At 37.6% G+C, this 24,386-nt stretch overlaps 1 protein-coding gene across 2 annotated transcripts in view; it reads left to right on the forward strand.

Annotated features, from left to right (window-relative positions):
* Window positions 1-24,386, forward strand: part of sgcd (sarcoglycan, delta (dystrophin-associated glycoprotein)) — a 207,337-nt gene that overhangs the window by 111,435 nt on the left and 71,516 nt on the right. For both annotated transcript variants that reach the window (XM_084388062.1, XM_084388061.1), the window contains exon 2: window positions 7,897-8,082. In XM_084388062.1, coding sequence (XP_084244188.1) covers window positions 7,897-8,082 — 186 coding nt within the window. The remainder of the gene's footprint in view (window positions 1-7,896; window positions 8,083-24,386) is intronic.

A 24,386-nucleotide genomic window follows, 5' to 3' on the forward strand; every position in this document is an offset into this window, starting at 1 on the left:
TCTTTAACTTTTATGTTGATTCTAAAATTTGAATGAACCTGTAGTCACAAAAAAAACTATTTTTGCTTGGAGTTAGCAAAAAAAAAGATAGAAGCAACTTTATAGGCCATTGAATAATTTTCTGCCTCTCTTTATAACCTCAAATAAACAAGACTGAGTGGTCTCTTAAACCCAATATTGATATGGTTATGATGATATTTTGCAGGGATCACAACAAAGTCTTCCGTGAAGGCACAATCACAAGACTGTACAGATGACTGCTTTATAGCTCAGAGGAAACAAGTGGCCTCAGGAGTCTCTGTGACAAAATCGCTGTAAATCTGAATGTACAAACAAATACACCCTGTGCTTTTTAAAAAACCAAAGTAGATGGTTTTTGTATTTGCTTTTGGCTCTAAGCGATGTAGAGAAACTGAGGAATGGATGAGGGTGTGAGAGCAGTCCTCCTGCAACTCTTCCAGTGAGCTGCCAATAAATGCAGGCACCAGGGAGGGAGGCTAAACTACAAGCAGGTGTTTCATATTCTGCGGCTTTCTGACAATCCTCCTTTTTTTTTAGAGCCAACAGTAGAGCATCATCCTCTCTAAAATCTCAAGCGCTGCAACCTGCCAGACTCACAAAAAGAACAAAGGGAACATATGACATTTGTTATAAAAGCAGGATTTAGTCTTAAATCCTGAGCCTCGATGCTCCACACTGAGCCTTGAAAACAACCGTTACTGTAGAATTCAAGCTGTGCCCTGCAGACCTGTGTTTTGTGGTCTCGGAATATTTAAAGCTGGCATTAAATCAAAATTGACCCTATTTATTTTCTTAATGCATTTTACTGGTTTTATTGTTAAATGTTTTTTGCATGTATTTAATTTCTTATAATAAGACATTTTGTAAGACATATTGTAAGACATATAATAAGACACTAAAAGGGCCCTATTTTATCGATCTAAGCGCACAGCGCAAGTGCACTTAGGGCGTGTCCGAATCCACTTTTGCTAGTTTGACGACGGGAAAATTGGTCGGTGCGTCAGGCGCATTGTCTAAAAGGGTTGTTCCTATTCTCTTAATGAGTAATGGGTGTGTTTTGGGCTTTACATGCAAAAAAGAACATTCCCTTAAAAAGCCAGTTTCACTCGCGCCATTTCGGATTCTGTATTTAAATGACGGAATTTGATAGCGGAGAGACACTTCTCCAGAGAGCAAACAGAACTGTTCGTGCGCGAGGTTAAAGTGCGCAAGCAGACCATCTACGGGACAAGCCGGATTCCACCATATCTTTATGTACACAATAATAATCTTTTACATTGTAATCCTTTTATTTTAAATATTTGGCATGTTTGTGTGCTGCTGTGTGTCCCTGTGTGTGTAATAAGCAGAGTGTACGCGCGTTGTGCACCCGCCTATAGGCTCACATTACTAACGCGCTAATAGCAGTCTATTTCTGTTGCCTCAAAATAACAACGCGCCAACAATGAGCCAGAACACACCTCGTTTTCAGACCAGCACGCCCATGGGCGCACAAATGGGCGCAAATGCATTTACTATTTACACAACGTGGCGCAGGACGTGAAAATGATAACTGCGTCGGGCTGAAACTAGCAAAAAACATTTGCGTCGCGCCTGGCGCTGCATTGCGTCGAAAGTATGATAGGGCCCATAGTGTGGTTCAATTTGTTGACATTAGTTAATTACATTAGTTAACATGAACTAACAATGAAAGATACATCTACAGCATTTCGTAATCTTAGTTCATGCTAATTTCAACATTATTCAATTCAAAAGTGGTTTGGTAATCTGTTAATATTATTTAATGGACCTGAATTAATATGAACTATAATGAACTGTTGTATTTTATGTTAACAGAAACTAATAAATACTGTAAAAAATGTAATGTATTGTTTTTTTTTTGTTTTTTTTTGTTTTTTTTTTGCAGTGTTCAGTATCTGACTTTACACTAGAATTATTTTTTTCTACTTGCTCATTTTACTTCATATCAATATCAATACTATACATAATTTTTTTTTTCACAAATTCTTAAACACTCTCAAAACATGTTTGCACATTTAATTTAAGTTCTATCTACAGTATTGTCACATTACAGATACCATTTATTTTTATTCTTTGAACTTTTTAATGATTTCCTTTTTGGAACGACCCAACAATATGGCAGCGATTATTGTTCTCTCTTTGAAGTGCCCTGTAAAGGCATTATTTATGCCATTTGGAATGCACTGTTTACGTGTTTCTGAGCAATATGAAGAACGGGGAGTGTGTGTTCTGTTATGAATTTGAAGAGTTCCTGTTATGTTGAAGTTTTAGTGTGTAAGCTTACAATTAACTGCAAGAGATTCAGTCTGATTGCTTTGAAATGTATCTCATTTTTATATTGATTTCTCAATTCAATTCCTTTTTTGGATAGAGTTTAGTTAATACATAATGTTAAAGGGATAGTTCACCAAAAAAATTAAATTCTGTCATCACTTACTCACCCTCAAGTTGTTCCAAACCTGTATGAATTTTGTTCGTCTACTGAACACAAAATAAGATATTTTGAAGAATGTCAGTAACCAAACAGTTGATGGACCCCATTGAAAAAAAAAAAAAAAAAAAAACCTATGGAAGTCATTGGGGTCCATCAACTGTTTGGTTACGGACATTCTTCAAAATATCTTCTTTTGTGTTCAGCAGAAGAAAACTTAAATAATAACCGAATTTTAATTTTTTGGGTGACCTATCCCTGTTAAAATGTTTAATGTTAAGAAAACTGTTTCCGGTAGAATCACTGGTCACAACTGAATTAAATTCAGCCAAGGATATTTTCTCTTTTAAATGCAGAGAATAAAAAAGAACAAAAAGAAAAGAAAAAAAGATGTATAGGTGGAGAAATTTTAAACGATTTCAAATCGTTTCAATGTTGTAAAGAAAGGTTTGGATTAATGACAGTAATATTCTTAGAGTGGCGTAGTGTATTTTGCTGTATTTTGAGTTTTTTTTAGATCAATAGTTCTTGATCTTTAACTGAAGGTCCTTTTCCACCTTATTTTGTTACCAGTCCCTGTTACGATACGGCTAACATCTGTAGTATTTGCCGCTGACAAGGGTAGGACACTAACACTTCAGTTCACAGATGAGTAAGTTGCCATCTCAGCTTCTCCCTGAGGAACCAGCAGTGAATAGTGCTTTCACTTCACCTGACCTGTCCTTCAGCAACACCATTTACAGCTGTGTGAGTCCAGGCATATCTTCAGAAACAGAAAAGGCACTGAGCTTTGTGTTTAAGTCTTCCTTTAATCACAGGCTATGTTTTATTGAGGATGCTAAAAGCCTGGCTGTTGTTTTCAGCATGCCAAGGACATTTTGCAGAAATGTAATTGAGCTTCCAGATGATTATGTAATTCTTAATCTAGTTTTATTACTACACTGAACATTCAACATCAAGGTTAAACTGGACTGGAACAAATACAGTTTCTGCATTGCTGTAATTGCATTGTGTGATGTGTTAATTTGTTAAAAAATATATATTACAAATGCAATTCACGCATGCAGTACAAAGACTTGAATGCGGGAGCAGGCCTTTTAATTTCTGACAGGATTATACAACTGTAAGCTGAAGAAGTTAAAAGAATGAAATGCATAAAAATGAAAGCTTAAGTAGTTCGGCATAATCTAATATAAGTGGAGCGCACAAGCCGCCACTGTGAGTCGCAAGTACCAAAATGAGTGGCTTACTGCACTTAAACGGTCAAATACATACACAATTATGTAAAAATGGTCGTCTTGGCGAGTATTCATTTAAACACAATCGGTTTTGGAACGTAAATAATATAGTTCTTAATACTATTTTAAATCCATCAAGGTCAGACAGGAACCTTGAGTTGTGATTGATGATCAATTGAACTTCACAGACCACATTGCTAGAACTGCCCGGTCCTGCATATTTGCCTTATACAACATTAGGAGGATCAGGCCCTTCCTATCGGAGCATAAATCCTTGTCCAAGCTCTTGTTCTATCCAGACTGGACTATTGTAATGCTCTCTTGGCAGGTCTTCCAGCTTGCACTGTCAGATATCTGCATCTGATCCAGAATGCTGCAGCTAGAGTGGTCTTTAACAAGCCAAAGAGAGCACACGTCACACCTTTCCTCATAAACTTGCACTGGTTGCCAGTTGCCGCTCGCATTAAATTCAAGTCACTGACTTTTGCCTACAGAACAACCACTGGCTCTGCTAAACTCAAACTTCAGACTTACGTGTCATCCAGAAACTTGCGCTGAGCAAGTGAACGCCGGTGCCATCTCAAAGAGGTACAAAATCTCTTTCTCCGACCTTTACCTTGACTGTTCCCTGCTGGTGGAATGGATCTGCCTAACTCAACCAGAGTGGCTGAGTCCGTAGCCATTTTCAAGAGACGGCTGAAGATGCATCCTTTTCGGCAACACTTGATCCATTAATACTAACACTTTATCTTCTATTCTATATCTATTATCTTTAAAAAATATATATACAATAATAATAATAATAATAATAATAATAATAATACACATACTGCAATAGATTCAACTGGGAAGTTGCATATTGGTGTCCTATTATTAGTTTAACTGCTTCTATTGTTCTCATTTGTAAGTTGCTTTGGATAAAAGCATCTGCTAAATGAATAAATGTAAATGTAAATAAAAGTAGTTGAGAACGATAACATATGTTATGTAACAGTATATTGGATCCAAGCAAAAACTCTTAAAGTGACAGTAGTCTAATATTCCTGTTGCTGTTTGTTATGTTAATCTAAGAACAAAAGACAGAAAATGTCTCTCTACTCTTGACTTGAATTGTAAACATCAATCTGTATTTATTTTTTACAATGAAGTCTATACATTTGATTACTTTAATTTCTGTAGTATTTCTTACCTGAATAATAACCTGTACCCACCTGAAAAACTTAAAGCCATGTTTATTTCATAGCTCTCTTTATACTATTGCATTTATTTGTGCTGTTGTTTGAAATTTGAAATACTTTGCATTGAAGAAAAGTAGATTTCTTCAATATATATATATATATATATATATATATATTGAAGAAATCTACTTTTCTATATATATATATAATGTTTAAGTGTACACACATTCAAGGTGGAATCACAATACTATATGTTATTAATTTGGCGTTACACCACATGACACAAAATATCAGTAAATGTGGATCATTTAGACAAATTTGAAGGGTGTTGGTCTGGTTTTGGTCTTGACTCGGTCTCGCCCTGCTTTGTGTTGGTCTCAACCCCTCAAAGCTTTAATCTTGTCTTGGTCTAGGTCAGGGTTTCTCAAACTCGGTCCTGGATGGCCACTGTCCTGTACAGTTTAGCTCCAGCCCTGATCAAACACACCTGAGCAAGCTAATCAATGTTTTCACTAGAAACTCACAGCTAGGTGTGTTTGATCAGGGTTGGAGCTAAACTGTGCAGGACAGTGGCCGAGTTTGAGAAACCCTGGTCTAGGTGGTCATGATTATAACAATAACTCGAATAAGGTTATTAATCTATGTTCTTTTCTGAGGTGAATGTCATGATATTGTTTACAAGCTGTTTTGTTGATGTCTTTCAGTGGTTAAAACACTGAGTGAATACTCAAGACATATTACATTTGTCACAGTTCTGCAAGAGATAGGACCCAGACGCAAATGAGCAGACAAGGGTTTTTATTAACAAGACGGAAGACTTGAGACAGCAGGGAGAGTGAAGCGTGAAGCACAGTTAAAAAAGGTGGGCAGGGCAGATGACAGACAGGATGGATGACCACTGAGACGTCAGTAAGATGGCGATGACGCGAGTACAATAGAGGCAGCTCTGAAGGAAAGACCAGGCAGGAACACAAGGAACACGTAGCTTGATGTAGATCTCAGATGTAGCACCAGGTAGCGGCTCACAGAACCAGAGGCTTGACACAGGGGTTAGATAGCTGCACCAGTCAGGCAGTTAAGAGTCAGTGGCCAGGGAACTCAGGATACAGGGCAGGGACACACAGAAAAACATAAAAGACGAGACTCAAGACAAGATAGCAACAATAAAGAGAACCAAAACTAAACTGATACTGGGAATAGGATTAAAAAAAAAAAAAGCGCAAGCGCTAGGATAATTTCACAGCACGAACCAGAAAACACCACAAAGTACATACACAAAACAAACCAGCAAAGACATGAGGGAAAGAGGCACGATATGAAGGGACCAGAGCACATGAGGATCAGGTGAGCACAATTAGTGAAATGAGGGCAAGACGTGGACTAAACAAGGGGGCGTGGTAACAGGAAACAAGGAACACAAGGCAAACACAGACCAAGACCCAGCCATGTGCTCAAACACAAGACAAACATAGAAACATGAAACAAAGACAACACAGACAAGGCTGCAAGTTTCATGTCAACAAGCAAGCCCAGGCCAGGTTAGAAGAAATTATGTAAAAATAACGTAACATTACTTAACTCTTTCCCCGCCATTGACGGAAATTTCGGGCTTTCTGTGTTTCCACTGTTATACGGTAGGGGGCGCTATGACACATCTTCTGAAAGAGTACTGAATCTCCTGATCAAAAGACGTGAAGAAGAAGCAGAAACAAGCATAGCATATGTAAACAGATACATACTGTATGTAAAATAACGCTATCATCAACATTGGATGGAGCTACAAACAATTTTATATAATATATATTATAATTTTATATTCATTAGAGATAATCAATGGAATGTTCTTGAGCTTGTGTTAACCACAGACCTTATTTCAAGCATTTAACCAAAAACCCATAAAAATAAATACAAATAAAACAATGACTTGAGGACGATGGAACCAGAAGAGATAAATGCTCTTTTCTGTGGTTTGGCCATAAAACCTCTATAGTATAGTGGGATAGTAAAGTGTGCACTCCAGAATCTCACTGGAAATAGTAGATTACCATTTTTCCAAAACGGTGTATTTGAACGTACTACTCTTTTTGCATAATGTTTTTCGCATACTATTTAGTAAGGAAATATTCGATTTCGGATGCAGGACGGTTTGAGAGTCACACCTGTAAGTTTCTAACATATGTGAATACCTCATGTAAAACAGATTAATCCAATATAATTCCATATTACTTAAAAAATTTTATACATAAAAAACTGGACCCTTGCTGTATTACTGATTATTCTTCACCCTTCTGTGTTCTGAATCAGTCACCTACTGTCACTTACTCATGTGAAACTGGTAGAAATTTGTTGCCTAGAGATAAAATGTAGGTTTTAGAGGGCAGTGCAAAAAAACACATTTAATTTTTATTTTTAAAAAAGCAAACTTTTACACTGACTGGGTCAAACTCATATCAGAATATCCCACAGTCAGTGTTTCCATGCTGGCTGAGCAGAGATTGACTTCCAGCCCACTGATTTCCCTTTATTGACCTCCATTTATTTTGTAACCAGTGTACATGGTTGTCTGAGTGAATGATTTCATTATAAATATGGCAAAAGTGACTATCCCAAAGGCACTGTCTCTCAAAGCATTATTTTCCATAGTTCTGCATTGCAGTGTCTTTACTGTACACATTTACTCCTCCATCTATATTTAAAACAATAGGGTCAATGACATATAAATCTTTTCAAAATCTTCTTTAAAACACATATATATGCCAGGTACTTCCACTTATTTTGTAATGTAATGTGTATTCATGTTGGTTTCATATGGTTTAAAAATATATTTTTTCACCATTTCTTCCAATAAAAGTTTCAATTTTTAAAAGTTTAATTTAAAGTAAAAAGTAATGTATTTTGCTTACACCTTGAATACATGTGAGGGTATTTTAAGATTTTTATGTATATTGTTCCTCTCAATGCCTCTAACAAAATCTTCAATTAACGTTTTATTTGTGTCTTCTTCCAGATGACCCAGGAACAGTGCCCTCATAGGAACAATGTCCAGAGTACTGAAAAACCGCAACTGTATAAAGTGGGGATCTACGGCTGGCGGAAACGTTGCCTTTACTTCTTTGTCCTCCTCCTCATGATCCTCATAGTGGTCAACCTCGCTCTCACCATCTGGATCCTCAAAGTTATGAACTTCACTATAGTAAGTTCAGTCTTTTACTCTGGACTTCATTACTGCTGCTGGGCATCGATTCTTTGAACAGACTTAGAATTGGCGGATCACTATGATGGAGAGCCGTTATTTCTGCTCACTTCTGTGTATTTTCTGAGCTTCAGCCAAGCTGCTTTCATTCTCCTCTTAGTGGTCGATCTGTTAAGGTTTTCGCACGTAGAGTCAGCTCTCTGAGGCCAACTGCCTTCTCTCACATCATGTGTTTACTGATCTTTTAAAATGTCTCCTACTGTGCTTTGAGTTCTGATTAATTGGATGTACAGCAGGGCCCGATCAAAGGAGGGGCCCGAGGGCAGAACTGTCACAGGACCCCAAACCCACCCAGCGGCACAACGCCCTCTGTAAACAAACTCTCCTAACTTTCAAGTAACATTTGTATGGTTATTTATAGGATTTATATCCTTCCATGATTGGTACAGATGGATGCATAGGAATGTTTGCAAAAAACATTTGGACTGGAAAACATTTTCCATAAGATTGTTGTGGAAGTACATAACTTTATTTCAATAATTACATTTATTTTTGTATGTGCGTACATTAAATGAGCTGGAATGTGGAGTGTGTTTATGAGGACACGACAGGATGATTGACAGGCCAGTTTATGGTGACAATATGCACAAAGCTGTCCATAGCAGTATGTCCCAAAAATTGCCTTCTATGTAACACTTTATTTTGATTGGTCCCTTTTGAACATTCTGTTGACTATAAGTAACTTTGCAAATACGTCAACATTCTTATTCTAACCCTACCAGTCTACTAATACTCTACTAACACTCTAATGACAGTTTGTAGATATGTAGGTGCAACATTACTTATAGTCAACCGAATGTGTTAAAGGAACCATCAAAATAAAATGAAACCGCCTTCTCTTCTGCTACACACTCAAAAGTATGTACTTTGTAATATTTGGCCATTTTTGGGACATAGACTGCTTCGTGCATTCTGTCACTGTGAACTGGACTGTCTTATGTATGCCAAACTTTTGACCAGTAGTGTATGAAGACATTGAACTGAGGTAAAAAATAAAATAAATGTATTTCTTTATTTTTTGCAACAGAGCTCTTTACTTGTCTCACAAGAATTGTTTGCCTCTTGCCTGCCTCAACAGTCCTCCTCTGCTCTGTTGTTTTTGATATATTTCAGTGACGGGTAATATTTTATACTTGTTGAGCATCGATGATAATTAAATTCCACCACACAAAGAATGTTAATGACTTCATTTTAGTTAACCGTCCCATCCGGGACGCAGTCTGATTGATTCCGTCATATTAAACAAAATTTGTACTCAGATTAAACCCCTTCATTTAGATGTTACCACAGGAAGCATATATTTAGGTTACCTGACAAAACATTTTCACAGTGCATGCCTGGGGCCTGATCCCTAACTGTGACTAAAATGATTTTGCAATGCAGATTTATGCAGATGAAATGTGATGTTTATGTGGGGTGATACGTTCAACTCATGCTTCTCGTTTTCGTCAAGATTCTTAGCCTTCCTGTAAAAGGAGTGTTAGGCTGGAGTAAGATGGTGTGAAGGGCATTGGGCTCTCAAGGGACCTGTGGAGATCAGGTCTGTGAAGAGTGCAGATGCAGATGAGCAGCTGGATGTTTTGCTGATTTATGTCACCTCAGATTGCAGGATGCCCGATGTGTCAGGGCTGGAACGGAATTAAATATTTAGTGTCCTCAGATGCCAAAGGACAGTGCATATCAATGCTGACATCACGGGAGAATGCGTTAGAAATTGAGATTGCACGTCCTTGTCTCTTTCCACACAATATTCATTCTCTAGACAAAATGTAATTAGCATTATATCATTTTAATTTGATTAATATAGTACCATGCAGAAGTCTTAATGTCTTAATTTCATAGCTATTTGGCAGTGAATGCCCATTTCAGGACTAATGAGGCATGTTTTACATCTCAGAGGTGATTTTATAATATTTGTACACGTCTCTGTGCTCAGTCAATGCTGAGATTTCAGTTTGGTCCCCACAGTGTTCAAGTGGTGAAGTGTACACATACATTTTTGTATGTATTTATGTTTGGATAGACACTTTTCTAAACAGCTCTTAACACGTAACCCATTTTACACATGAACGTTAGAGATGTACAAATCTTTAGGAATATTTTGAAGACTGCTCTGTGCTAAAATGACCAGATTGCAATACCCACAATCTCATATAGTGGAAATCAGAAAAGGACAGACATTTTGTCCAAGAAAGACTAACTAATTGTTAAATGCACTGATTAACAAATGTGTCAATATTACTAATAAAATATTAAGCAGCACAACTTTTTTCAACATTGATCATAATCAAAACATGTTTGAAATGTTTCTTGTGCACAAAATCAGCATATTAGAATGATTTCTGAAGGATCATGTGACACTGAAGATTGGAATTTTGGCTGCTGACAATTCACCTTTGCCATCACATGAATAAATTACATTTTAAAATATGTTATGGAACATTGTTGTTTTAAATTAGTGCTATTCCTGTTTTTTACTGCATTTTTGATCAAATAAAAGCAGTGAGCATAAGAGACTTCTTTACAACCACACCGATACTAATACGATTATATTGGCTTTTTCAGACCCGGGGCTGTTTGAGCAGCATTGTTCTATGCATCCCATGGGTTCAGTTATCAGAGTACGAGAAGACTCTAATGGGGGGTGGGAGGGTTGGACACTAACATGCATGAAACAAAAAGAAATGCAATTGCATCTTCATATTTCTTTTGAGGCAAAAAAAAAACACACACACAATTAGGCTACAGGATTTCAGAGTGTTCCTCATAGATCCTCTGATTCTGGCAGCTCTATTTATATCAATACAACTGTTAGCTTGTGCTGCCTGCTCTCATTCAAGCGCCGCCTCGTTGACACCCTCCGAAGCTATTATGGAAATGCGTGTCATGACTAACTCTGCCATTTTGTAACGGCCCCACCAACAGCCTGTCACAAGGGTTTTCTGTGAGGCACGGGTCAACCGTGAACATGAATCAGTGAGCTCCAGAGGACTCGCACGCTCGCACGCTCACATTGCAGCCATCTTGGCCTGCGGCTGATACTCACACCAGAATTAATTGAACTCTTGGGGGGAAACAATAAGTGTCAGTTCAAAAGCTGGTGTGGAGAGTCTCTAAATGACCAAGTGATGATGTGATGATGTCCCTGTCCTTTCCCTGGAGGCCTGCCCTCCGTGTCAGTACTTTGAGCTCTGAGTACGGGAAGAAAGTTTTGCCATATTGAGTGTTCAGTCAGACTGTTTCAGTAAAGCCATGCATCATTTCACTGCCACATGTATGTTTCTGCTTGAACTCGGTGTGATTTGTTTTTGAATCATTCAGATGGCTTATGATCCGATTGAAAGGAACTCAAAAGAACAAAACTTTCTGAATGACCATAGTCTTGATTCGAAAGATCCTGATATGGTCTGTGCTTATTTTAAGCAGCTAAGTGATATCATATTTGTATTCATTTGATTCAGTTTAGTGAATGGGAATGTGAGAAATGAGAAAAACAGCATCAATGTACAAATGGCACTTTAGAACACTCTTTTTCTTAGAATCAAAAATATACTTAATGACTTGATGAGTCAGTTCGTTTTAGTGAATCAAAAACATTCAGTGTGACCAGAGTAGTCAGTGTAGTCTGAATCATGAACAAATCACTGTTATGAGCCTGTCCTTTTTACTAAATCAAAAACATGATAAAACATAAAACAAATCAGTCTGATTCATGAAAAAAAATGACTGTTATGAGCCAGTTCCTGTTAGTTAATTAAAAACATGCAGTGCGACTAGTGATTCATTATGGAACAACTGTTATGAGACGTAAAAAAAAAGGGTAAAATAGCAGCATTTTCTTAGCAATATGCTATTTACACTAAGTGGAAATAGAGATAGATTCTATTTACCATGTACAAATAGCATTTTCTTTGCAATACGTGTGGCAATGCTATACTGTTTGCAGATGAAACATACTATTTGCACTTTGTAAATTAAACTGTATGCAAAAGAGTGTAAATGAATTATTAAATGGATGCCGCCTTATGGGACAATAAAGCCTTCTAGACACCTACCCCTAACCGATAAACACTTTATTAATGAACACACGTTAGACATTTTATTTCCACTTTTCAAATATTTTATTATTTTAATTGAAAATAATTGCCTTTCCGATCGGATATGTGATGGGAAAAGGGAATAGAGCGATTTCGGCAAAAAGCAGATTTGCGCCCAATCTTTCTGCCATGCACCTTACCCCTACACTATTGCCGCTGTCAACAATCCAGCATCTTCTGTCATTTTGTCAACCAGACGTCAGCCTCTGCCAACAAAGCGGGCTATTTGCACTTTGAGTAAATGGACACTCCTAAAAATGCATACCAAAATAAATTTGAATCAAAATTAACAGCTTGTGAATTGCATGCAAATTGAATTTAGCCCTGATTTCAAATGAAAAATGAGAACTTTCTATGTGCTTCCCTTGCATTTGTCCTCCTGTTCCTGTATGGCACTGCGCTCCATATTTTTCTCCCAGTAAAAAGCTAACGTAAGCTGGAAAAGAATGACTCCAACACAATAAAAAGTGAACAAATCCAACATGCTGTGCCAAAGCTACAGGCTTTTCCAGGGCCCACGAGGATAAAAACATCATTTGCTAGACCTGACACATTAAGCAATGGCGTACTTGGGTTAATAGAATGCAGCACCATTTTCAACCTGCCGACAAACATGAGCTGCCACTGTGGCACCTCAACGCCATCCATAAACTGAAAATAACACTGAGGCTGGAGCTGCTGCACATTCACAACCTCTAAAGCCCTCCCCTACAGGGCTAGATAAGAAGCGCACACACAACATCTCATAAAGCTCTTTTTACAGTGCAGTCATCAATGCGGTACTTCGAAAATGCTCATGTGCTGCCTTTACATATACTGTAAACTCTCTGGACACAGTAGTTGAACATTTAATAGCTCTTACAAATCACTAATTAGCTTTATGCAAGCTGATATGATCTTTTTAAAGCTTATTTAGCAGGGTTCATATGGTATGGGTCATCTGAAGCCCCAAAAAAATATGCCCTGCCCTGAATTAATAATGAATAAAAATGAATGTAGTGGAAACGGCAGTACAAAAAGCCCTGATATAAGAAAATAATTAAAGATCAGAGCCTCTAGTGAAGATATGATCGCTAAATGGGCGTTTCGGGCTTCTTTATTGATATGTATGGTTACATGAAGAACCTTTAACATCCATGGAACCTTTCCATCCCACAAAAAGGTTCATTATAGGTTCATTATAGCTCTTCACAAGAACTGTTCATTGAAAGGTTCTTTGGGAAACCAAAAATGGTTCTTATAGCATCACTGCAAAAACACCTTTTTCGGAACCCCTGTTTTTAAGAGTACAAGGCAGTGTGAAGCTAGATGGAACAACCTTTCTGGTCTTAAGCTGGCAGTGCATTAGAAAAGACAATTTGGACAGACCAGGGAGGGTGAAATAGAGACAACTGACTGAATTATGTCAGCCAGTAAAAGCACTCGAGGTTATTTGAAAGTTCACAAAAGGATATCAATTTTTTTAAGCCTACATCATAAACCACTACTCTGGCACTATATGAACACTGGAGTAATTCTGTTCTGTCTCTCCTTATCTATAAAGTTCTCATGAAATCAAAATGAGCGTTTTATGGCTTTTAGTCCATGTCCATATGCTTCTAAAACCTGACAAAAAGAATGTTTACAGAAATATGCATTTACACGTACAGTCTTTCTCTTCCTGGAAAAACAGATCACATATTGCAAAAAGATTCAGCTTAATAATAGTATTAACTAGTATTGTTTAATGTAAATGCATTTTGGTTTTGAATGTCTTTTATATTAAGTAGCTGAATCACAGCTCAACTGGGACAAATGCAATTACAGTAAACTTCCTTATAATTAAAATGTAATAGAAAAATCATAATATCAGCAACACTGTATGCATATGGCTTCATCTGAATATGTAAGAGCATACACTATTGTTTTAAAGTCTGAGGTCAGAAGTTTTTGAAAGTTTGCTCACCAAGGCTGCATTTATTTGATATGACACATGAGCCTTCAGAAATAATTCTAACATGCTGATAAAAAAAACAACTAAAAAAACTCTTAGTATCAATGTTGACAACACAAGCAATGCAAGTGATTTTGCATTTTCTTCAGCCTGAGGGTTATTAATTTGACTTTTGGTGTGAAAGGGCCTTTACATTTGCCAAAATAAAACTTTTTGTTTTAAACCCCAGGTGAGAAAAAGAAATGCAAAAGTGACATAACATTACTTTCTATAAAAAGTAACTAAGTAATGCAGTTAGTTTATTTTTTAGGGAATAACGCAATATGCATTACTTTTAAAAGTAACTTTCCCCAGCACTGCATTTTACTACATCAGATCATGTCTTTGATGAATTTTGAAGCATAATGATACAAAGATATATTTCTTATGGCAGGTTTAATACAATTGGTTTATTTGCATTTGTAAACACAATTTAATATGTCAGTGCTTCCAGGTTTCCTCTGCGTTAAAATCATAGTGTGTCCACTTCCCCAGAGAAAGTTGCATAAGATATTAGTTTTATAAGCAGAAGAAAGTACAGCACTTTCAATAGAGTCTGATTGGTTTTTGTCAATTGTGTTTGCCTGAAAGAGAAAAAGACAGATTGAGAGATAGAGAAATAGCATACAAAACAATAGTTCTTTCCAGAAGCTTGTTGACTTTATTCGGAATGAATTGGTCCGATTTGCATCTAAAGAGCTCAGGCGCCGCATTGCTGGATTTAGTGCTTTTTCATTCATAGCAGTTTCATTCATTTTTTCGCCAATGGTTTTTGAAAAAAATATCCCACTCAGCAGCAGCATGAAAAGGTCAGGCGTGGGAGCAAAAGGGAAATGTTACAGATTTTACTCCCCTGACAAAAGTAATTAATTGTTTGGAAGCTAAATGGAAATGAGAACAGCCCAGTGTAGCATTCGAGTTTCAGAACAACTGTTATGGGTGGAATGTCAAGGGTGTTTGTCATAATGGCAGACCAGATGCAGTGCAAATGAACAATCCTCAGGGAGATCAGACGGCTTACAACGTCTGTTTATATGTCAATTGTTTAATTTCGGACACAAATTAACGTTCATGTCCAGGTACACACCTCTGTAAAATGCAATTGCAGAGAGTTTGAAAAGTTTGTTTACTCATCATATAACTCGGATTACCAAATATATTCTCTTCTTTTCTTATACAAATGCAAAGTAATTAATTTAATCTGAGAAGAATAGGGAGATTAGAGTTTCTCTGATATTGAAACTCTGTGGAGAATGGACGGTATAGGATCCATTAGTTTTGGCAGGACATTTCATAAATGTCTTACACACTGTAATAGGCTGCTAGTGGCTTGTTAAGTATCTTTTGAGATTTAAAGAACAAATAAAATATCAGATAGATTATTCAACAGCACTCCACTTTTAATGGCAGCAGTTTGAATCCTTTATCACATGGATACTAGAATTCCATGTCATTCAGTGTTAAATTTATTGTGCCAAACCACGGAACAATGAAATTTTGTCATCATTTACATACCTTCAAGTCATTAAAAACTTGACTTTCTTTTGTTAACACAAAAGGATACATTTTTAATAATAAACTGGTTTATTTTCACCATGCAAAGGTAATAAATTACAACTGATGCTTTCAAATTTCAAAAAGTATGTAAAAGCACAATAAAGATGTCATAACAGTAGTCCACATAACTTGTGTTTACATTTCAAGTGTTTTGAAGCCATACAACTTGAGAACCAAATCATTTGTGATAAAATTTTCCAGACCTGAATAATTTTGAACTGAATCTGCAATCTACAACAGGACTGAGAACACGGAGAATAACTAGGGAAGGAAAACAGGAGGGAAACAGGGAATTTAGGTGGGGCAAATGAACCAATAATCAGGGAACAAGAAGGGCAGGGTTAAGACAATAGACAGGAGAGCACATGGCACATAGAAACAAACATGACAAGTCATGTGCTCACACCAAACAACACAAAAGGCTCGTTTGAGATGCAACTAGCCTGACATTTAGGGACTATTTACACGACACGGATTTCAACTAAAAACTTTTTTATGCGTTTTGGCCATTCGTTTACACGACAACAGCATGAAAACGCAAACTTTTGAAAATGGGTTTCAAATTGCACGTTTTTGAAAACGGTCTCCGTGTAAACAACAAAAACATGAATATCTGAAGGCGATGATGTCATGCACATGCATATTACGTATTCAGTCTATAGTGTTTCAGCGCCATCTAATGGCCTGGCAGCAGAATACAGCGTTGTTAGTCGTTTTCGCGGATTCGTGTGAATTAGGATCGTTTTGACAAGATCGTTTCCGTCTGTACACGGAAAACTCAAAGGAAAAACTTTTCTGATTTAAGCATTTCGTTGTAGTGTAAACGTACCCTTAGGCGAGAGTACGGGGCTGCAGTGAGAAGAGGAGTGAAAAAAGTGCAACCAAGATGGACAGTTCTCACTTTTCGTAGTGGATCAGAAACCTACAAGATCAAAGGCAGATATTGTGGGATTCACATTCATGCACTGTGTTGCTATGTAATTTGGATGTAATTTAATTTAAGTATTTTTTTGCTTTTATATGAAAATAAATATGATGAACAAGACACCCAAAGTACTTGTTATTTATTTCATTCCATTCAAAATAAGTTTCCCCTCAATTTTTTGTTTAAAGGCAGGGTAGGCAGGTTTTTTCTAAAAAACTTTTCCCCAAATTTGTTTAAACTGTCTTTATATACCAATACATAATTAAAATGTAAGTACTCTGAAAAGGAGAGTATAAAGGGGGTCGCACACCGGACGCGCAGCTCAGCGCCACGCCGCGCCATGTCTAGGACAACTCTCACCTGAAAATCCGATAACATCAGCAATTTTCTGATTTCTGTAATAAATATAAAACTAAATGTATATTGCAGCACAGGGTGAAGTCCGTATATACTTTAACTACGATTTGAGACACATAAATGTAAATTTAATATAAAACTATGTAAATGGCGCTCTGTGGCGCGGCAGGATTTTGAACACGGTGTGTACTCTCATAGAGAATAATGTGTTCGAATCTAAAAGACGTGGTGCTGCGCGGCACGGCGCTGAGCTGCGCGTCCGTTGTGCGACCCCCTTAAAAATTGAGTGTCTGTAGTTCTCTCAGGGCTGCAATAAACACAGCTACTTATTCCATTCACTCCAACCCCCTCCCTTCTGGGCTCCTTCCAAAGCCACGCCCCCAAAACACATGAACGCGCGATGCCGACCGCTAAGCTGGAGGACGCGTTTGTCAGCGCCGAGCAGAGAGGAGCGCAGTGCATGTAGTGACATCATGTCAGAATCACATGTAATAAAATACCTAACTTTATCATTATGACCCTTGAGGTCCCTCAGTTGTCGCCACCGCTGGAAAGCCACGCCGATATTGACTCTCGTCTGACTTCTTGCTTTAGGCAGCTCCTGTAGCAGCAGGGGTGGTAGCCATGGTAGCGAGGGAGAGTGACAGTCGCCCAGCTAATCATTTCATTCGTTCCGAATGGAAATAAGTAGCTGTGTTTATTGCAGCCCTGAGAGGACTACAGACACTCGATTTTTATACTCTCCTTTTCAGAGTACTTACATTTTAATTATGCATTGTATATAAAGACAGTTTAAACAAATTTGGGAAAAAGGTTTTTAGAAAAAACCTGCCTACCCTGCCTTTAATATAGGCATAGTTTAGGTTTTTTTTTAATGACAACATATCCCATAGAGAGATAGCACTTTCTGAGAGTTTGGGAATATTCCCGCATCATTTATACACATTAAAACATATCACAGTTTCAAAATCAAACATTTTAAAAGAGAACAATAAAAAAAAAACATTTTAACAAATAAGCATTAAGCTGTGCCGTCAGCAAGAGCAAGGCGACCCACACTCGAACACATTTCTAACCGGCATGAATTTCGCGGTGATCAGCGTTGATCGGTTTTGTACAGATTTTGCTCATCTCAAACGAGCCTAAAGTGAACACAATCACACAAGCCATGTGCTCAAACAAGAAACAAACACGCAGCCAATGAGGGCTCTTTCCGACTGTGTGTTCACACAGAAAATGACAACATGAAAGCACACAGCCTTTGAAAAACACGAGCCATGTGATACATAGCACAAGAGAAAACAGGACAACATGAAAGCATGCATCTAATGAAAAACATGAGCCATGTGCTACACAGCACAAGACAACAATAAAGCACATGGACAATATAAACACACTTCACGCTAACAGTGACAAGACCGTATGAGTGTCAGGGCTCAAGAAACGAAAAACAAGAAACCAAGGAAACAAGAAACCAGACTGACGTGACAGAACCCTGACAGAACTATTAAACCTCACATTATGCTAGCATTAGCATTATTTAACACCTTCCTTAAAATGTTAACCTTATTTTTATGCTTGTGTACTCTGAGTTATTTTTTTTCTCTTAGATGTTACTATAATGACATGCTCTTGCACTCTCCCTCTAGTCAAAAATAAGAGAGTGATGCAACTGACTTCTTTTGTTCTATCACAGGCCAACATTAGCAGGCGGGGCCGTTAGCCTGTCTCTATGGACAAACAGAAGCACAGAGGGTAAAGCGCAATGCCTTTTTGTCTCTTGCAGAATACAATTCCATTGATCAAGTCTTTGTTTGTACCTCTGAAAAAGATAATGCATTATGAAAAGCACAAAAAAAAAAATTGATAGGTAGGTTAGAGGAGCTGGGGTAGGTCAGAATGCCTTTGAAATGTGGATCAAAGCCGATGGGAGACTCCCGGGGGAAGAAGCAGTTGACCCCTATGTGTTGAGACCAACCTGGAAAACCTTGAGAAATTATTCTCTGTGAGCCTGTCACAAGTGGTGGGCTATTAAATTTTTTTATTGAAATACATTAAAATGATTCTAAATGATGCAAAATGTTTTTTATAATATCTAGATATGCAGCAAAGCCATTATCTTTTTGTATCTGTGACAACATTATCTGCTTCTGTATTCAGATCTAATTTTGGCAGGGCTTAAAAAGTATCTCAAAACTCATTCCAATGCCTATTTTAGATGTAACTTTATCTTAATTTCTATATACCAGATATGCCACGTTAAGGTACATTATTTTTGTGCCACATTTCTGGAGAAGTCTTTGAATTATTCACTCGATTGGTAAAAAAAAAACAAAAAAAACGGTGTAGTTTTTACGTTAGAAACAGGAAACAGGGATTTGTTCACAAATATAAAACATGACTACGTGCATCCTACACTGAAAAAAAATGTGTGTTACACTTTTGTAAGTGTTCGTCACATTTTAGATTAGGGTCCAATTCTCACTACTAACTAACTATTAACTATGACTTTTGCGTCATTAAACTCCAAATTACTGCTTATTAATAGTAAGTAAAGTAGTTGTTACAGTTAGGTATTGGGTAGGAATTTGGTAGGATTAGGGATGTAGAAAAAGGTCGTGCAGAATAAGGCATTAATATGTGCTTTAAGTACTAATAAACAGCCAATATCCTAATAATATGCATGCTAATAAGCAACTAGTTAATAGTGAGAATCAGACCCTAAACTAAAGTGTTACCAAATGTTTTATTAAATAATTAACTGAAAACAGACACATCCCCTTTTTTTTCTTGGGAACACCAATAGATTCCACCGTAGATGGCACCTAAGTGCTCTTGTGAAGCTCACTATAGAGACTAGTTTTCTCCTGCCAGACATCAAAATAGTGTCGGCCCTGATCCGGCTCACATCTGGTACGCATTGAATCCACATATACCAGATGTGGCCTGGATCTGGGCCGACACTATGTTGATGTCTGGGCTAGGTGCCAGCTCAGAAGTAAACTGATGTGACAAGGGAACTTTGATTGTTTCACAGGTAAGGTTCACAGTGTTTCACTGCCTTGTGTCCTTTGCTGCCAACCCAAATATCCCCTAGGTCTCAGGCTGGTTACACTTTATTTTAAGGTGTCTGTGTTACAGTGTAGTTATACAATTAAGTACTGAGTTATAATTATTAACTACTTACTATAGGGTTAGGGTTAGAATTAGGGTTTAGTTTAGGGTTAGTAGCATGTAATTGTGCATAATTTATAGTTATTACTATAGTTACTCCATGTAATGTGTAACAAAGGCGATGTAAATAGTGTTTGCAAATGTTGGTAGGATTTACTTGGAAATATTTTTTTTTTACTCACAAATAATTACAAAGGAACAGCAAGTAACACATTGAATTAAATGTGAAATTTTTAAGTAGAAAGACTGAAATAGTATTTGCTTGTAAAACGTACTCCAATAATCTCTGCTTTATTTACAGTGATGTTTGTATGTGATGTAGTACGCTTTAACTGTCCTCTGTTTCCATCTGAAACCATCTAAACCACTCTCAACTCCGGTAATAAAAGCACCAGGCAGTTTTAAACCTACAGAGGTTTGCAGTGGCCACTCTAGCATTGATATAAAGTAAACAGTAAGAGTGACATTCAAAGAGTAGCTGTTATTATGATTATTATTTCTGGCCCAAAGGGCATAGTGACTTGTTTTACTTACTGTTCAAGGGGTGAAAGCACTTTTGCCGTTAAAGTGGTCTCCCACAGCACTTTTGTCACTACTGTAGTTTTGTATTTGCCTCAGACAAAACGGTGCAACTATTTTCCATAAAAAAAATATGTATATATATATACACTCACCTAAAGGATTATTAGGAACACCATACTAATACTGTGTTTGACTCCCTTTCGCCTTCAGAACTGCCTTAATTCTACGTGGCATTGATTCAACAAGGTGCTGAAAGCATTCTTTAGAAATGTTGGCCCATATTGATAGGATAGCATCTTGCAGTTGATGGAGATTTGTGGGATGCACATCCAGGGCACGAAGCTCCCGTTCCACCACATCCCAAAGATGCTCTATTGGGTTGAGATCTGGTGACTGTGGGGGCCATTTTAGTACAGTGAACTCATTGTCATGTTCAAGAAACCAATTTGAAATGATTCGAGCTTTGTGACATGGTGCATTATCCTGCTGGAAGTAGCCATCAGCGGATGGGTACATGGTGGTCATAAAGGGATGGACATGGTCAGAAACAATGCTCAGGTAGGCCGTGGCATTTAAACAATGCCCAATTGGCACTAAGGGGCCTAAAGTGTGCCAAGAAAACATCCCCCACACCATTACACCACCACCACCAGCCTGCACAGTGGTAACAAGGCATGATGGATCCATGTTCTCATTCTGTTTACGCCAAATTCTGACTCTACCATCTGAATGTTCAACAGAAATCGAGACGCATCAGACCAGGCAACATTTTTCCAGTCTTCAACTGTCCAATTTTGGTGAGCTTGTGCAAATTGTAGCCTCTTTTTCCTATTTGTAGTGGAGATGAGTGGTACCCGGTGGGGTCTTCTGCTGTTGTAGCCCATCCGCCTCAAGGTTGTGCGTGTTGTGGCTTCACAAATGCTTTGCTGCATACCTCGGTTGTAACGAGTGGTTATTTCAGTCAAAGTTGCTCTTCTATCAGCTTGAATCAGTCGGCCCATTCTCCTCTGACCTCTAGCATCAACAAGGCATTTTCGCCCACAGGACTGCCGCATACTGGATGTTTTTCCCTTTTCACACCATTCTTTGTAAACCCTAGAAATGGTTGTGCGTGAAAATCCCAGTAACTGAGCAGATTGTGAAATACTCAGACCGGCCCGTCTGGCACCAACAACCTTTGCCACGCTCAAAATTGCTTAAATCACCTTTGGAGTTCAGGAGATTGTCTTGACCAGGACCACACCCCTAAATGCATTGAAGCAACTGCCAATTGATTGGTTGATTAGATAATTGCATTAATGAGAAATTGAACAGGTGTTCCTAATAATCCTTTAGGTGAGTGTATATAATGCATTATATGTAAAGGCTTCAAATAAATAGTTATCAAGATTTCTATTTCAAATAAATACTGTTCTTTGGAACTTTACATTCATCAGAGAATCCTGAATAAAAAATAAAATAAAAAAAATAATCACTGTTTCCACAAAAATATTGAACAACTAAGATACAAGTTTCTTGAGCACCAGATCAGCATATTTGAATGATATTTTAGAAAAATAAAACATGTAAAATATTTTAAATTGTAATAATATTTCACAATATTGCTGTTTTTACTGTATTTTGATCAAATAAATGCAGCCTTGGTGAGCATTAGAGACTTCTTTCAAAAACATTCAAACTTTTGAACAGGTATATATAATAATATATCAAATAAGACCTGCACCCTTGCACGAATTGTGGACCAAGTCATATTCTATTCAGGTTTTAGATCTTTTGGGTGACCTAAACCAAATGAAACATTTATCATGGCATTGTTAGTCTGATCCATATCAGTATACAGTAGACACACTTGGTGTATTCACCTTCGCAGGGCACGCTGAATGACCCAGAAATAAAAAGATGAAAGCATTTAGTTGACAGCCACTGAGTTACACCCCCTAGTGTGTGGAGGAATCTTTTAAAGACCTTGAAGTGGACACTCCTCTTTAATGTTGTTCCTTGAAAACAAGGCTATTCAATCTCCTCGTGCCCTGATTCAATAAAGCTGCCTGCAGTGTGGTGAGAGAGCTGTAAATTTGCCACCCACAGAATTTTAAAAGATCTTGATCGTCCGTCCTAGATCGAAAGGGGAGAAAGACCTTATCGTTCGTGTCTTTGGCGAGCGGACACCTTAGTCAATGTTCTTTCCGCCCGAGAATGGAGGACTGCAGACCACATCCGAACACAAGCAGGACATTGTGTCTCATCAGCGGCCTTGTCACTCAAAGTCCACATGATTGCTTTATGCAGTTTGAGAGACTCGAGCGAGACCAAGCTCACCTGCTGGCTTGAGCTTGGTCACTCAGCAATAATTTGCATCAGGTTTGAAAATAGACTTTAAATCTGTGCACAGCTGATGGTCAGTCTACTTCAAAATCCAGATGATCATGGAGTGTCGGTAAGAAGATTGAACTTCTGTGAGGCTTTCAGATAAAAGCCTAGCAGAGCTCTGTTGACTTTGCAAAATATGTTCCCAGTTCTTTGATATAAAAAATGTGTGTTCTGCAATCACTTGATTTAGCGCTTCTATAGGCAGCCTGAGACGGATCAGTACAGTCCAAAGTGATATGAACTCTATAGGAAATCTATGAGGGCTGACAGTGATTGGTGGTGATGGTGCTCTGGGGAAGCATTAATGAAGCCTCACTCATCTACTATATATGGGTCAGATCAGATGAATCCCTCATGTTTATTCACCTGGCTAATTAAAACAAAACTCCAAAAACATACCTATAGCTTACATACAATTTACTGCAGTTTCCAGCTGAACTGAACAGTAGAATCAGTAAAACGCCAACTTTTTTAATTACTGTGGGAGATTATCGATGTGCATGTTTCCTTACACTTTTACCATAGTGCATGATTTGTAAATGAATAATTTTTGATGTTTTCATCACATATCCAGCTCTATATAATGATTGGTCTGATGTAGTAAACTTTCTCGGTAGCTCACCTGGTACAGCACTGTAATTGTGATGTGCTTCAGAAATTTTTTTATGTCACGTTTGCACGTTTGCTGTCACCCTATTGGTTAGGTTTAGAGTAAGATATATGATACGTATTTCCAAACGCGACAGAGCATTAACGTTTTAGCTCCAGTCATTGGACATTTCATGAACTTCTGCAATACGTACAATAACAAAGACACTTTCCCAGATTCAAATTCATCTGTTTCTGATAAAACTGAACGTGCTTTAAGCGCCACTCACTGGACAGGGCTGCGTTCTCCGAAACTACCTTAACGCTACGTCGTTCTTAAGTTGTACCTTAAGAAGTACCTTATCGTTAATACGTGGTTTCCGAAACCTTCTTAGTTAAGTATACCTTCTGTAAGTCATACGTTCGTAAGGTTGGTCTGGAGCGCTCTTAGCTATACCTTATCGCTGCTGACGGTTCATACCGCTAGTGGCCACCACTACGCAAAAAGCTTTTTTACATCGCAGTTTAATTACACATAGACAATTTTATATGAACATTTAATATAAAATCTGATTTAGTATTAAAATTACATTTTTACTTTACTTTAAAATTTTACACATAAAATACTTAAGTTGTTATAGCCTACACCCAGTGTATGGAAGTGTTTTCAATAATAAAGTTT

This window comes from Rutilus rutilus, assembly GCF_951802725.1.
Source record: "Rutilus rutilus genome assembly, chromosome: 18".
In the NCBI taxonomy this organism is placed as follows: domain Eukaryota; kingdom Metazoa; phylum Chordata; class Actinopteri; order Cypriniformes; family Leuciscidae; genus Rutilus; species Rutilus rutilus.